Here is a 15,969-nt window from a genome sequence, read left to right as displayed (position 1 = left end):
GTCATGGCTTCTCTCGAATGAAGCAGCTTTTGACAGAAGAATGAAGGTGAAGGCAGACATCACACTGGATTCTAGGAAGGTTTTTTTTCTCCCTTCTCCTCTCACTGTGTTCTCAGGTCCCTTGAAAAGAGGAAACTTTGGCTTCGTGGTGACCAGACCACTTCCCTTTCTTGTCCTCTGAACAATGCCTCCACCCAGCTCCTATTCCCCAAGAAAGGGATCTTGGTTTGGTAGCATTTCATTTCTCTAACATAACCACCAGTCTTCTGTGACTCAGTAGCCCCTTCATCCTAAGCCATTGCAGGACTGAAATATGAAGGTACACATCTGTCAGTCACTGTCATTCTCTTGATCAGCCAGGGTAGCCCCCAAAGGTGGGTAGGTTTAAAGCCTTGTGGATCCAAGCATATGTGTAAATTCTATACTCTCATGTTTCTCTCACTGCTCGCCAGAACACTAATTCCCGAGCTGATAATAGAGCTTCCAAAGGGAGATTATTTCTTTGGTCAAATAAACTTAAAGAACACTGCATACTCACTCTCTTTCCTGGGGATTTAAAATACACAGTAGAATAGTAAAGACTCTGAGAAAGTCTGAAGTAAAAGAACCTTTTAAACATTTTCTAATCTAAGTTTCCCAAACTTATTTTGACAAGAACAAGCAAGCAAAACCTTTCTCCCCAAGCCCCTGTAAAACACAGTAGAAATCCTCCTACCCAATGCAGTTAAGACTAAGAATTATGAGCCTCCCCTGATGGCACAGCGTTTGAGCGCTGGGCTGCGAAGCTGCCCGCCGCCACTGAGGGTCCCACATGGTGCTCAGACCTCTCCTGCAGTGCCCGCTGCTCCCCTCAGCAGTATGCTTCAGTCCTTCTGCCTGTTCTGCTCCCCACTCTGGCTCTGGTGAATCCTCTCACCCTCTCGCACTTCTGACTGTACCCAGTGCTTGTATGAATAAATAGATAAATCTTTAAAAAAAAAAAAAAGACTAAGAATTGTTCGGTTAATTAAAAGAAGTTTGTTAGAGCAGAGAATGCTTTAAAATGACATGCACTGTCTTAGACATTTTATTTGATTTAAAGGCACATAAATATATAAACACTTGCCAATATTTTGAGAGCCGAGACCCTAGTTTTGTGTGTCTGTTCAATGGAGTTCTGTACTATCTTTCTTCCATAAACCATAATACACCATACATGGACAAATTCTAGTGCTTTGTTGTTTTCTTTTATGTCTTTGTTTTCACGGAGAGAGAACATAAAAATCACAAAACAATCCAAATGCATCCTTTTTTTGGCTATTTTTCAAAAGCAGCTTTAGATTCACAGCAAAATGGAGCACACAGGACAGAGAGTCTCTATATATTCCCTACTAGCCCCAGAACAGCCTCCAACATTATCAACATCCCCTACACTGTGGTACATCTGTTATAACTGATAAGCCTATGTCATTATCATAATCCATAATTTACATTAGGGTTCGCTCTTGGTGTTGTATTCTGTAGGTTTTGAAAAATGTATAGTGACATATCTACCATTGTAGAGATGTATCATATAGATTCATTCAATTGCCCTTAAAAGCCTGTTTCTGCCTGTTCATCTCTCTCTCCTTGCTTAATACCTGGCACTCACTGTTTCTTACTCTTTTCACAGTTTTCTTTTTTCTAGAATGTCACATAGCTGGAATCATACAATTTGTAGCCTTTCCAGATTGACTTGTTTCACTTGTTATATGCATCTAAGTTCCCTCCATGTCTCTTCATGGCTTAATTGCTCATTTCTCTTTAGTGCTGAATAATATTCCATTGATTGGATGTACCACAGTTTATTTTTTTCAACTTAGTTTTTATAGAAGAGATCTTTTTTTTGTACTCCTATTTCATTGGTTTATATAACACTTAATTACTCAAACACGAGGACCAGAAAAACTGGCAAAAACAGATTTGGCACAAACAGTGATCAATGATACTAGGTAAATATTTGCAACCCAAACACTGTGTTTAGTAAGTACATTTCTGGCTTGTGTTACACAGGGTGGAAAGCTTCGGGTAATACAGGAGTCTGTTAGAGAAGGGAGACTGGGAGAAGACTGCCTTTACATTTTGAGGAACTTTTGTTCCTCATAGAGACGAGATGCTCCTAAGTGTTTTGATGTGTTTCCCTCAGGTGAAGTGATTTCTGTCCACTCACCTGTAATATGTTATGTTTACCTGTATGTAACTACCTACATTCCCATCACTGGCTACCATTGCAAAATATGCTATATTTAAGTTAAGGTTCACTAACCATGTGCATGGATCTCAATGCACATTCCCAAAAGCTTCTTTGACCTTTAAAATTCTTTATCTGACTTCTTATCAGAGGACAGATGAGGTTATCATTTTTAACCTCATAAGGTGGTTTAAAATAAGCACATACTGGGATATGGATCTAATATTTTCTGATTGTTCACTTGTCTGTTCCCTCCCCATGGTAATTTTTTTTTTTTTTTTTTTTAATAGAGGCATGCTTTATTTATTTGTTTGCTGGTTTGTTTGTTTGTTTTGTTTATACATGCACTGGGTACAGTCAGAAGCGCGGGAGGGTGAGAGAATTCACCAGAGCCAGAGCGGGGAGCAGAGCAGGCAGAAGGACCGAAGTACACTGCTGAGGGGAGCAGCGGGCGGCAGGAGAGGTCTGCACGCCATGTGGGACCCTCCTCCGGTGGCCGGGGAGCAGCCAGGGATCGAACCGGCGCCACAGAGGCCGCGGGCAGCTTCGCAACCCAGCGCTCAACCGCTGCGCCACCGGGGAGGCCCCCTCCCCATGGTAATTTTAAGGACCCTCAGTGTGGAGGGTGACACATGCATTAATCTATTTAGAACTTCTAATGTTTTCTTCCCACATGCCTGGGATACATGTACTCCACTTTGGAGTCTACTGACCTTATCACTGCTCAGGGAAATTTAGAAGATCAATTAAAAATTGCTTCAATGTCAACATGTCAATGATGGGCAAGAGCAGAGCCCTTTCAAATCAGTGGAGTCAATTTCTCTCCTGAGGCAAGCTCTGAGGCCCAAAGGGGGTTGCTAGAGCCACTTTTGAAAGTCCTAGGGGAGTGCTAGTTCAACCACCAAGAATTAACACCAGAGCCAGGTATGGCTGCCACATTTTCAGTAACTCACTGCCAAACTAGAAACTCACTCAGAAGCTGTATGAAAAGATTGAGCCCCAAGACAAGATGGGATGGAGGAAAGCAACAAAGGGAAGATATAGTCCAGGCTTCCTTTCTAGCAGGGGTAAATGTAGGTGCTGGAGTTGATCAACAAGGTGAGAAGAGACCCCCAAGGAAGGGATAAGAGCTGATACTGCCCTGATTCTCAATACTCTCCACCCGCAGCTCCCTCTGGAGAAATTCCCAGCCCCAAGCTCACCTATCCTGAAACACAAAGGGTAGTATTCTGAATGAAGAAGCTCCCCTCCCTGGAGGACCCACCTAGTATGGTGGCTTCTTGCTGCTGAGATGAGGAAAATGGGTGGGGATTCCAAGTTTTTATCACCTCAGACTCACAGAAGACTAAGTTGAATAACCGTATGTAAAAGCTCCTCTGGCATATGGGGGGACCCCATCACTTGTGCTGGGGGAAATCAGCACTGCAGGCCTCCACATGGAGCCTTGCCAAAAGGGCCAAAACAAAACAACAGCCCTCATCAAATCTATGGGTAGACGACCCAACAAGGCCTTTAGAATTGGCCAGTATGCTCTAGCCAAAGTGAGGTCTGGTAATAGCGACCTCATCACCATTAAAAACAGCTGCCCGCCCCTCTACCTGACCCCATTAGCCCCTGACTGAATCAGTCCCTTCCAAGCACAGCTGACAGGCACCCTGACCAGGCAAGACAGGCACCGTGGCAGGGCAGATTCACTTCCAATCCCCTCCTCCCTCTGGGTGTCTCTTGAGAACTGCAGCCCCAAACATCAGATGGGTGCACCTGCTGTGCTGTGGATTTTCTCCAAGGACTGAGAAGGAGCCGCCTGGATGCAGCCAGCACAGCACCAACAACAGGCGCTTTGTCTGTTAAATGCTCTGTAATTGGAGCTCAACCACGCTAGCTCTCTGGTGACAATCGGAGCAGCCCAGCCTGGGGGGAGCGGAGGGGGGAGGCTCCCCCTCTCTCTGCACAGCCTTCTCCCTAAGTGCTGTTTACAGAAGCCTTTGCTTGAAGCAGTGATAAAATGACAATGTCTTAGGTGAGGACAAAGGTTATTAATTAACATTACAATGTCTGTGGACTGCCTCTCCAACGGAAAAACTAATTTACTTTGCTTGTCAGACAACTCTTCCCTAGTGCAAAGATTGTAGATTTCCCTATAGAATTAGTAGGAGTTTGGAGTAAATCCTGTAGTTCAGATTGAACCAGCTACACAATCCATGGGGCTCCTGAGCAAAATAAAAATGCAGGGTCTCTTATTCAAAAAGTGGTGTTGGGGTGGGGGAGGGAGCATTGTTACATATGGTAATATAGAAAACATTTTCCTTTTTTCTGTAGTCTCTTCTTAAACCTGTCAGGATGTTTTCATTTGTTTTCAATGCTGCACTCCCTGGCTAGGGGAATTCTCACAGGGCAAGTGTGACCTCATGGGGACATGGGGAACCCCCCTACTTGGTGACTGGGCATGTGAATGCTTGAAACCCATCAGTTACCACACTGAGGCTTCATGCCGAGGCCAGAGGTGGAGAAACTGAGCTAGGTGTCCCACCTTCCCATGGCTCCCCACTCCCCCCACCCAGAGCCCACTGTGGAGAGGCATGCCCAAGGGTATTGCAATCTGGGATATCCTGGGTGTCCAGGGGTGGGCAACAGGCTTGCCCTCACTGAGTTGCTATGGTCCTTCAATGTTGCCAGGTATAGATGCCCCTGTCCAACCCTCCCCAGCCCACTGTGAGTGCAGGACCCCGTTGGGGTGGAAGACCACAGCAACTGTTGGGTGGGAATGGTGAGGGTGATACTAGAGGCACCTAGATGCCAGAGACCAGAAAATCAGGCAACTGAGAACCCCTGGCAAGGTGGGGAGGCAGCAGGAGGTGGACCTGAGCAGGAGTCAAGGCTCCAAGCCCTTGGTGCCTGCTCTGCTGAATCACTTATTAAACACAAACTATACATTAAAATGAAGCACTTCAAGGTAGCAGCAAGTACCCCTCTGCATCCTCTGAGAGTGCTCCAGTCACATGCCTGTGAACTGACTAGACTGCAAACCTTAGATGAAGCAATTTTGATTGCCTTCCCACCCCAAGTACAGGAATTTGTAAGATTTTGACATATTTATTTCATATATGTGTGTAATATATATACCTGTGTGCATGTGTGTGTGTGTATATATATATATAACATATATATATATATATATATATATATAACAAATTAGAAAGCCTTTATGTGCTTCCCCCAGTTCAACTTTAGTTCAGTCATGAGTTAATCAGCAGAGTGGAGACGGCAGCTAACATGTTCTTCTATTTGAAAGCCCTTTTAGTGGAAGGAAATATACCAAAGTATTAAAAGTACTTTTCTCTGGCCAAGATGTAAAAGAAAAATTTTAATATCATCTTCTGGGCACTGAAGTGATTTCTACAATCAATATGAATACATGGATTGCTTTTGTAATTAGGATAAATGATGGATATTATTTTGTGAATTAATGAAATAAGCATACTTTACCTGTGGGAAGAGTACATTCCTCCTTGGACTTCTCTGATACAACCAGTGTTATCTCTCTGTTAACTTTTCTTAACACCTCCTGGATCATAAGAATTTCAAGATTTTCCAGGAGTTTCTGAAGCTAGAGTAAGCATAGAGTAAGTCACTTTCACATTCTGCTTATCCATGGATCCACATTATATTCCTGCAGCAGCAGGGCCCTGGCCTGGTCTTGTCCTTCAGCTACTGTCTCTCAGGGAAGAGGGAGGGGTTTCTTTCTTGGGTTTGCAACTGCTCAGAGAACATCTTTCTTTCTTGCCTATACCCTGATTGATAAAATAACAACCCTTTTGACCAAATTCTGCTAAATAGTGAAGCGCTCAATGCATTTGGGGTCTTTAAGTGTGGTCAGGAATTTTGTTAGCAGTCACGATGAGAGAAACCCTGGAACTTGAAACTCAATTTAGACACAAAGGAGGATTTCATGAGATTTAAAGCTCCATACATGACCAAGAGAAATCTTGGTGAGCCCCTTTTGCTCCCGGTTATACTTGAAGAATTCACATTTCTCTCTGTAGGCGGACCTCACATGCTAAAGGGGAAACAGGGGTCAGGAGAATTAGCAGTGGGGCTTGGAGCTGGGGTGGGGTGGTGCTGAAATCTCCTTAATGTTCAGTGGACATGCATCTCTGTACTGACACCCAAACAGCAAGAGGCTTTGCCTGTTGCTATAAGCACAGCCCGGAGAGTTCTAGGATCAAGGTGAAAAACACCCTCCACACAGACTACATAATCCATACCAAATAGGCTAATCCATCTCAACAAGGAGATGTTTTAAATACCATTTCCAAGGGTATGGGGAGGTGTGTTATTTATATGTTGGATTTTATGTTTAAAATGCTAGCAGCTAGCTTATTTTTTTTTAAATCATAATCTTTCTTGGGGAAATGTCCCTTAATTTGAGGAAAATCAAAATATAACAATGTAGACTTACAGAACTGATACGTTAAGGGGTAGTTATTTGCTTCATCAAAGCCTGTCACCTTTAAAAACTTAGCTCTGTCCCTGAGTTTGTTCAATGATTTACAAGCCTTCAATTTACAATTAACTAAGAAAAAACATCACTTGGGTATATCTGTAAGTTTTCATGATAATGCCATAAAGCAAACTTTCAAAGTCAAGTTCAAGATAGCTCCTACATACCTGGTGAGTTTTGATTTCAATTTCTGAAGCTCCTTTTGGGGGAAGAATAGACTGACTACAAATTATAAGTTCCTCAAGTTCATCTTCTTTCCCCATCTGTCTAGCTAATGCTTTCATGCTGGGGTAGAGGATGTCAGTCCTATTAAGAAAGAGAGACAAGCATTAGTAAACATATTTTTTCTCATTTAGATTCCCTGACAGTTATTTTTATTCATGTTCTGTTTCCTGTCATGTATAAACCTCCCAATTCACCACAGTTGCCACTCTCTTCACCAACATTCAATCTTGAGGTCTTTTCACATGGGGTACACTTAATTTCATTCATCATTTTGCAAAATAGCTATAGCCTCTTTTATTTATTTATTTTTTTATTATTTTATTTTATTTATTTATTTTTTATAGAGGCATGTTTTATTTATTTGTTTGTTTGTTTGTTTGATGGTTTGTTTATACATGCACTGGGTACAGTCAGAAGCGCGGGAGGGTGAGAGAATTCACCAGAGCCAGAGCGGGGAGCAGAGCAGGCAGAAGGACCGAAGTACACTGCTGAGGGGAGCAGCGGGCGGCAGGAGAGGTCTGCGCGCCATGTGGGACCCTCCTCAGGTGGCCGGGGAGCAGCCGGGGATCGAACCGGCGCCACAGAGGCCGCGGGCAGCTTTGCAACCCAGCGCTCAACCACTGCGCCACCGGGGAGGCCCAGCAATAGCCTCTGTTCCCTAGTTGCCAGAATAGCTGACTACAATAACTTCATAAGGAACTGATTCGGATTGCACTGCCAAAGTAAAACTCATACTCAGTAAGATCCAGGGTGGTGGGTGTGTGTGTTCGGTAAATGCTTGTCTGGTAACAGACATATGACAGGAGAAAAATGTCTTCACTGCCAGTTAGGTAAGCCCAGCATGCGCTTGAAGCTGCAGAAATACCCACCATCCCCCAGAGTTAAGCCCTCATGTTGTGCCATACTATATCCCTCTGACTGCAAAGCATGAGGCTCTTAGGCTCAGCACACGTCTAATGGGGCAGAAAGTGGGGAGGGAGTGGAAGCAGCATCTCTGCACCCAGTGCTCGCTGGAATCTATGCACTAAAAAGCTTAGAGTCAGTACCCTGGGATGCACCAGAAGCCCTGCTTCTGGGGGGCAGAACTGTGGGTAAATGATTTGCAGTGCTGCTCAGTGGAATCCTGCAGTTAATAGAATCAGCTTTGCCCCTAAAACACTATTTGGAGACACAGACTGCTGGCTTCTCTGGGGCTGGACAGACCAGAATTCATGGAGCAAATCTTGTCTTCAAAACAAGGGGCAGGGATTTGTTGAACCCCAGGTTCTGCTCATCCACATGAAATCCACCTCAGCAATACTCACCCATAGATCTCCGAGAAGTGTATATAAAGAGAGGGCGAATAGATATCCTGGCCTCGAAGCCTGAGGCGGCCCCAGTGCTCCTTCAGCACTTCCAGCTGCTTCCATAGCACCAGAAATGATCTCAGCAAAGCCAGGGACATCACAGGGTCGCAGGGGCCCTCCAGCAGCTCGGAAGCTCTGGGGTGGCTTTGCAACAGACTTCCGAATCCTGGCCTTAGGGGCAAATTTGGCTGCAAGCATAATAGAAATGTTTTTTCATCAATTATGGACTATACAGGAGAACCTTCTACATGCGGCCCCCACACAATGAAATCTCTGGAGTGGGGCTCTTCTCCCCAGGAAGGCTGGTTACAGGCCTGCACACACGCAGCGCCTGGAGGAGGTAAGCATCCTGCTGGCGGGAGCCTCAGGAGGGAGACCAATATCTGCATCACTGGCTCTGCTTGAGCCCTGAACCACTGCTTAAAAAGCACTTCCAACATTTATCTGCTTTGAAAAAAGGAGCCCGTGCATGGTACCACTGTAATGATACCTGAAATTGGGGGTTTTATCCATTTCGTGGGTAAGGAAATGGAAACTTAAGTTTGTTTTACCTCCTTTCCATCTCCCATCTTTTAAAAGTTAGGCAGAAAACATGTCTCAATTTGAATTTATTATTCAATAGGCAATTTTACTTAAAATTGTGATTTATTCATTCATTCATTGGTGTTCAGGGGCTGCTCGGAGCCCTGGAGGATGTGGAGGAAACAGGTTTTTAGGTCCCTGCTCTCTGGTAGCCAACCGTGTAAGAGCTGGGTCAGCCAGAATGTGACAGAATGGGGGCCTGGGTCCAGGCCTTCAGAGCATCACAGGAAAAGGAATTTTCCTCTTCAGGGAAGGTGGCAAATCTGAGTCATGACATTATGACAAGAAGGGCCTCAGAGAACACTCAGGTAACAGCACTTTAGATACTGGAGTTGCCTGGCAAAGAACAGGAAGAACAACCACCTGGTGTAACAGGATCAGTGCTATTTGCATAGTTAAAGAAAGGCATAGCTGCCAGAAAGAGGAAAAGTTGGCATGCATGACCCTGAGGAGAGTCAGCCCCAGTAGAAAACTGGTAACCCTTGTAGCCCAGATAGGTGCAACAGTCAGCTAATCCAAACATTTCCAGATTCCTTTTATCTGCAGAAAACTTTCATCAAATGAAATTTTACAGAGTGACCCAAAACACCCCACAGACCAAGGTGGGCATGGAGAGAGCAGCCTACAGGTCACCATAGGTGGTCCCCTCTGCCCAGTTGTGCTTCTGAGGAACCCCAGGACAACTGGGGCACATATCTAAAGACCCTGAGCTAATTCATCCACTTCACTTTGGAGTTTTAAAGACTGAAATCTAAGAGATTACAGAGCTAGTGGCATAACTGGGGCAAGAAACTAGGAGCCCTGATACTCAGGCAGTGCATGCCCCATGTCTGTGAGTGATTAAACATCCCTAAATAGTATACGTCATGGAACAAAACTAAACAACTTTATTTATTTATTTATTTTTAAGATTTATTTATTTATTTATACAAGCACTGAGTACAGTCAGAAGCGCGGGAGGGTGAGAGAATTCACCAGAGCCAGAGCAGGGAACAGAACAGGCAGAAGGACCCAAGTACACTGCTGAGGGGAGCAGCAGGCTGCAGGAGAGGTCTGTGCGCCTTGTGGGACCCTCGCCGGTGGCCGGGGATTGAACCAGCGCTGCAGAGGCTGCGGGCAGCTTCGCAGCCCAGCGCTCAACCACTGCGCTACCAGAGGAGGCCCAAAACTAAACAACTTTAAAGCAAACTTCCCTTGTTAATATATTTATATGAAGAGAAGTCTTTTCCTGTGTTTCATAAGATGGGACAAGGAACAGGAGACAAGTGAAAGGGCAAGACGGAGAGGATGGGGGTGTGAGGGAAAGCTGGCAATCTATCAGAGACAGGACTAGAAAAGGGCGATCGGAGGGACCAAGGGCCCAGCAAGCTTCTTCATCTCGGCATTACTTTCTCTAATCTTTGTGCTCCCTCTGGGTGCAACATCCAATCCTGTGGGGGAATTTAGAGGGCACATCTACACACACTGCCTTTTTCACTGATTGTGCTGATGGGAGCTCTGAAGTGACTCAGTCTTAGCTGGTCAGATGCAAGGAAACTGCATCAGATGGCTTCTGGGAAAGATTTTCCTTTTTGATAAAAGATAGATCCCCTCAAAGAGAAACCATTTTACCCCACTTCCATTTTACAAAGATGAGGGGCACTCAGGATGGCACAGTTGAAGTTCCCCAGGTATTGTTGAATGGCTGCAACAACTTGAACTGCCTCCTTCCAGACTTGTTTCGAAAGATGAACACACTTCTCTAATTCAAGTCATGGCTGGCAAAGCCACGTGCTACTTACAGCAGCCGTGCTCGCACTGGAACAGAATATATCAGCTCAAAGGCGGAGGAAAAAGCTGCCAAAAGATAGTGGTTTGGAAGTTGAAACCTGAGGATAAGTAGGAGGAGAGAGTACACGTTGCATTTGCCAAAATGATACAAGTTCAGAGCAGAAAAATTGGCAGGAGTCAAGTTGTGAAGGTCTAGTTAAGGCACTTGGCCCCTATTCTCCGGCATTTGGAAGTCCCTGGAGGATTATAGGAGAGAAGTGACATACTCAGGTTTACATTTAAAAATATTGTCCTGGTAAATGGACTGGAAGATGGTAGCAGCATAGGCAGTCCAGTTGGAGGTCATATGGTGATGATGATTCGGACTGGTGGAAGGGAGTGGGGATAGGAGGTTGGGGAAGACAAACTCAAAGGATTAAAATAATAGAACAGTAAAACTTGGTGTCTGTTGTGAATATGATAAAGAGAAGTGAAAGATGATGTCCAAATTTCTTGGCTTGCATAAGTGGACAGCTGGTGGCTAAGTGACCGAGAATAAGAGAGATGAGTGACTCTGAGAGGAGTACAATGAGTGCAGTGTGGGACGCACTGTCGCTCAGGCAGAACCAGGCCTGAGCCTGAATATTTGGATCTGATAGGATGGAGCTTTGGGCTACACAATTAGATTTAGAGAGTCACGCTATGTTACTGTCATCACAGCTCTAAGGAGATGGTTTTACCTGGGGAGAGTGAGTGGAGCATAACAGCAGAGAGGGATCTCCAGGCCAGCCTGTTGGCTTGAATCTGGGTCTCTCTCCAATTTTTCTAGCAGTGTGGGCAGTCCAATTGGAGGTCATATGGTGATGATAATTTGGACCAACTTCCAATCCACTAGGCATGAGACTTTGGGCATACTATATAAACTTTCTGATCCCTGGCATTCTTATTTGTAAATGAGAATAATGAGAGTAATTCCTTATGGAATTACTGTAAGGATTAAATAGATGAATACTTACCAAGCCAAGAACTCTGAACAGATCTCAACTCATAACCCATTTATTGAGCAACCTTGAGCATTAGACTCAGAAGGCACAGTGCCTAGGGTCCTGCAGTTGCTTTAATTTCTTTTAAAATGAGAAAAAAAGTAGCTTTTAGGTAGAAAAAATGCCTTCATGTATCATATCAATTCATATTCCTTATAGTAACATAGTTGTAAACTATAACTTTACTTTTTTTAATGGTATAGTTTATTTATTTTTTAAGATTTATTTATTTATTCAAGAACTGGGGTACAGGTCAGATGTGCAGAAGGGTGAGAGGATTCACCAGAGACAGAGTAGGGAGCAGAACAGGCAGAATGACCAAAATACACTGCTGAGGGGAGCAGCGGGCGAGACAGGGGAAGTCTGCCGTGCCATGTGGGTTGCTCCGCGGCCGGCCCGGATGGAGCTGGCACTGCAGAGGCTGCAGACAGCTTCACAGCACTGCACTCAACCGCCGGCACCACCAGGGAGGACTTTTTTTTTTTTTTTAAATGGAGATAGGGGCCCACAGAGGCTGCAGTGCTGGGTGTCAAAACGCAGCCCAATAGTAGCAGTAATAGCAGAAACAGAAGGACAGAATCTGAAAATACACACATTAGGGGGACTGGCAGGAGCAGAGAGGCCTACAGTGGGGCCTGAGATGGCGTGGCCAGAGATGTTTGAGCAACACTAGGAGGGTCATGCTTCAGAAGACAAGGCTATAGACGCTTCTAGACCACACCGTGCCAGAGGCTGTGGGGGTTGGGGGTGTTTTGAAAGTATCCAGGGACTTGTGACAAGGATCCTGGTGCTCTCGATGAAGTGGTCTCAGTGGTGGAGTGGAGAAGAAGACAGATGGTAGTTTCTAGAGAGTGGATGGAAAATAAGGAAGCGGAGATGGCTGGTGCAGGCATCTCTCAGGAAGTCTGACTCTGGGAAGGAGCCAAAGGGAGCTTTTATGGGGCACCAGTAGCTCCCCCTGTGTCCAGACAGTCTGCTGCCTGGTTCCTGATTCAGGCACAATTATTTCAACTGATACTAAGGCCCTGAGGGCTCATGGTACCTTACAGCTTCAGAGGGACAAGTCTGGAGGAGGGAGTGCTTTCCTAGGAGACCCTGGCTAGCTGCAGGAGGAGAACCAGAACCCAGGCTGGAATCGCTCACCTAAGGCCCCTGTCACACACCTGCGGTCCTTCCATGCCAGTCCTGAAAATGTGTGACTCACAAGAAGAGCAGCCAGTCAGAGAATTTTATTTCACTTATTTTCAATGACCCTCCCATTGACTTTGTTCTATTTTTTATTTTTTTTAAATTTATTTATTTATTTATACAAGCACTGGGTACAGTCAGAAGCATGGGAGAGTGGAGAGTTCACCAGAGCCAGAGAGGGGAACAGAACAGGCAGAAGGACCGAAGTACACTGCTGAGGGGAGGAGCGGGCAGCCAGAGAGGTCTGAGCGCCATGTAGGACCCTTGCGGGTAGCCGGGGATTGAACAGGCACTGCAGAGGCTGTGGGCAGCTTCGCAGCCCAGCGCTCAACCGCTGCACCAACGGGGAGGCCCCTGTTCTATTTTTTAAATCAGAAGAAATGGATATACCACTGCTCATGGGACTTACTAAGAAGAAACCCTTTGGAGGGGCTTTCACGACTCCCTTCCGCTTCAGCGATGTTTCCAGGTGGCATTAGCATGGGACACTGGGACCGGTGTGGCTCTCAAGGCCACCTCCCAATGAGGACTGGCTAACTGTGGGGGCAGTTCACCAAGAATACCTGTGCACTTCTGTCCAGTGGGGCTTGCTCTCCTGGGGGACTGTCCATGACCAGATGACAGCTGCTCACACGTACATCTTCCATCAGCAGCTGCATGCCCACCAGCTCGCCATGAGCCACCTTGAGGTCACCGTCCCTCAGCCTGCAGAAGCACAGCTGAAACCAAACACACAAAATCATCCTTTCCCCACACTTCTCTGTATCCTTTATGTATGGTACTATAGGAGAACACTGGAATAATTGTGTTTACAAGCTCTACCTCTCAACTATTTAAAAAAATCCATAAAAGCAGGGTAGCTCAAAATCTTCCTGGGACATGCCAGACATGGAAGTACCAAGCTTCCCAACCCTTCCAGCAGTGTCTGCACATGGTGAGCATGTAGTGTGATAGGAATTTTTCTTTAAAAGTACAGTTATAAAAAAAAAAAAGTACAGCTATAACTGCAAAGGGAAAAATAAACTAGAATGTGAATTATCATTATCTCTTTGTGGGAGCTACAACTGATTTTTTTAAACCATTTTTCCTACTTTACTTTAAAAAAAAACAAAACCTTTTTACTATGGAGAGTTTTGATTATATCCAAAGCAAACAGAAGAGTTCCCTCATCCAGTCCCAAGAACCACCAACCTATGCCCAGTTCTGCTACACGCCCCCACACTCCTTAGTTCTATATTAGTTTAAAGCAAATTTTTAATTGACTTTCCTGTTGTTCTTAATACTTTTCTATATTTTCTATTTAAAAAATGAAAACACAATAATATCTACTTCAAGAATGAAAAAACATAGTTGAAAGAAATCCTCCTCCTGAGTCCTGCTAAAGAGTTCTTTCCCCACCGCTGCTCGTGGGCAGGTCGGGAGTCACATGCTCTGGGCCACAATCTGGGAGATTCTCTAGAGGCCCACAGAGTGCCTGGGGACAGACGGCTCTCTCTCCCATCATTACTGGTCATGGGATCTTAGCTGAGTCTACACCCAGGTCAAAACCAGCTGAGTCCATCATTCTCCTCCGTCATAAGAAAGCATGACTCACCTTGCAGCATGATTTGACAGCTTCAAATCCAAACACTCTGGTTGTTTCATATATGACTCATTGCTGACTAGAAGATGGAGAATCTGACCTATGGACCCAATGGTATCCTGCTAAGCAATCTGCATTCTGTGACAAGTGGGAAGCTCTATCCTACCTGCATGTTATACTCTAGGGTATCTGGACTGTTACTCATCACTGGAAATAGTCCTCCATCTTCCAGAAATGCTCTCCAAGGGAACAGCACAAATGCCTAAAAGAATCAAATCATAAACATGTCAATACTTTATGTGGCCCCAAGTAATAGCGTTGTCTATGGACAGGTGTCTGCTGTCTGTTAGATGATCTATTTATTAGTGGAAATAGCTCTTGGTAGATCCTCCCTGATGCTGTAGAGGAGAATAACAATGTCATGTTTTTGTTTTGTTTTTTTTTTTATAGAGGCATGTTTTTATTTATTTATTTGTTTGTTTGTTCGTTCGTTTTTGTTTATACATGCACTGGGTACAGTCAGAAGCGCGGGAGGGTGAGAGAATTCACCAGAGCCAGAGCAGGGAGCAGAGCAGGCAGAAGGACCGAAGTACACTGCTGAGGGGAGCAGCGGGCGGCAGGAGAGGTCTGCGCGCCATGTGGGACCCTCCTCCGGTGGCTGGGGAGCAGCCGGGGATCGAACCGGCGCCGCAGAGGTCGCCGGCAGCTTTGCAACCCAGCGCTCAACCGCTGCGCCACCAGGGAGGCCCAACAATGTCATGTTTTTAATTGATTTTTCAGAAGGTGGTTAGATTACTAACACCATTTGTGACCTTGTGCTGTTGCCATGACTTTTTGGCAGTCTCTAGCCTTCCTGGACCTTAAACTCCTTAGTTGAGAAGGTGGTTGATATTACTAGTGCATAGGAGCAATACTAGTTGCCAGGATTACATTCAATAACACATATTGTCACCAAGGCTGCTTAAAACTCAGCTGCTGACCCAATTTATGTATTACACTGCTGCCATTGTTATTTATTAGATGGAAAAGATTCAGTGATGGTTTTGCAACCAGCTGTAAGCAGATATGATGTTGCTTTCATTAGCCTGTTGAGCAATGTGGAGGCAAAGACCCTGACTGGAAATAACAGCTGCCCACAGGGGCTCAGACTGCTCTACCGTGTGAATGGAGGGGAGCCAGCCAGGACTGCAGGCACTAACGCATTAAAAGTCCCTGCAAAATTTTAACCAAATGTAAACAAACGACAAAATTCCCTCCACATGATATACCTTTTATAGGTATAAAAACACCTCTAAACACACCTGGTGGCTCCGTGGATCCAGGGGCGGGGGCAGGCTGAGCTGTGAAGCAATAATGCTCTTCTTAAGAGGGCTGCTCAGTGGTGGCAGCCCGTGGTACAGGCCATCTGTGACACACTGGTAGGCAGGAACATTTCCAGTTGCCAAAAATGTCCTCCTATCAAAACATGGGGAGAATCTCACTGAAAGCAATTACATAAGTTTTTAAAGCGCAAAGCTTTCTTCAAAGTTACTATACAGCAAGAT

At 45.2% G+C, this 15,969-nt stretch overlaps 1 protein-coding gene across 1 annotated transcript in view; it reads right to left on the bottom strand.

The window, feature by feature from the left end:
* The window catches only part of LOC119252763 (coiled-coil domain-containing protein 162-like), a 41,681-nt gene extending 25,935 nt beyond the window's left edge, over window positions 1-15,746 (bottom strand). Inside the window, exons 1-6 of the mRNA XM_037520194.2 lie at window positions 15,727-15,746; window positions 14,592-14,687; window positions 13,407-13,562; window positions 8,240-8,469; window positions 6,878-7,016; window positions 5,696-5,816 (exon numbers count right to left, since the gene is read on the bottom strand). Of these exons, the coding sequence (XP_037376091.1) occupies window positions 5,696-5,816; window positions 6,878-7,016; window positions 8,240-8,469; window positions 13,407-13,562; window positions 14,592-14,630 (685 nt within the window). The 5' untranslated portion in view covers window positions 14,631-14,687; window positions 15,727-15,746. The remainder of the gene's footprint in view (window positions 1-5,695; window positions 5,817-6,877; window positions 7,017-8,239; window positions 8,470-13,406; window positions 13,563-14,591; window positions 14,688-15,726) is intronic.
* Between the last annotated feature and the right edge of the window lie 223 nt (window positions 15,747-15,969).

This window comes from Talpa occidentalis, unplaced genomic scaffold, assembly GCF_014898055.3.
Source record: "Talpa occidentalis isolate TD23 unplaced genomic scaffold, MPIMG_talOcc4v2.1 talOcc4.2, whole genome shotgun sequence".
Classification (NCBI taxonomy): Eukaryota; Metazoa; Chordata; class Mammalia; order Eulipotyphla; family Talpidae; genus Talpa; species Talpa occidentalis.
The sequence above is the reverse complement of the archived record's forward strand: the minus strand, read 5'-3'. Positions and strand labels throughout refer to the sequence as shown.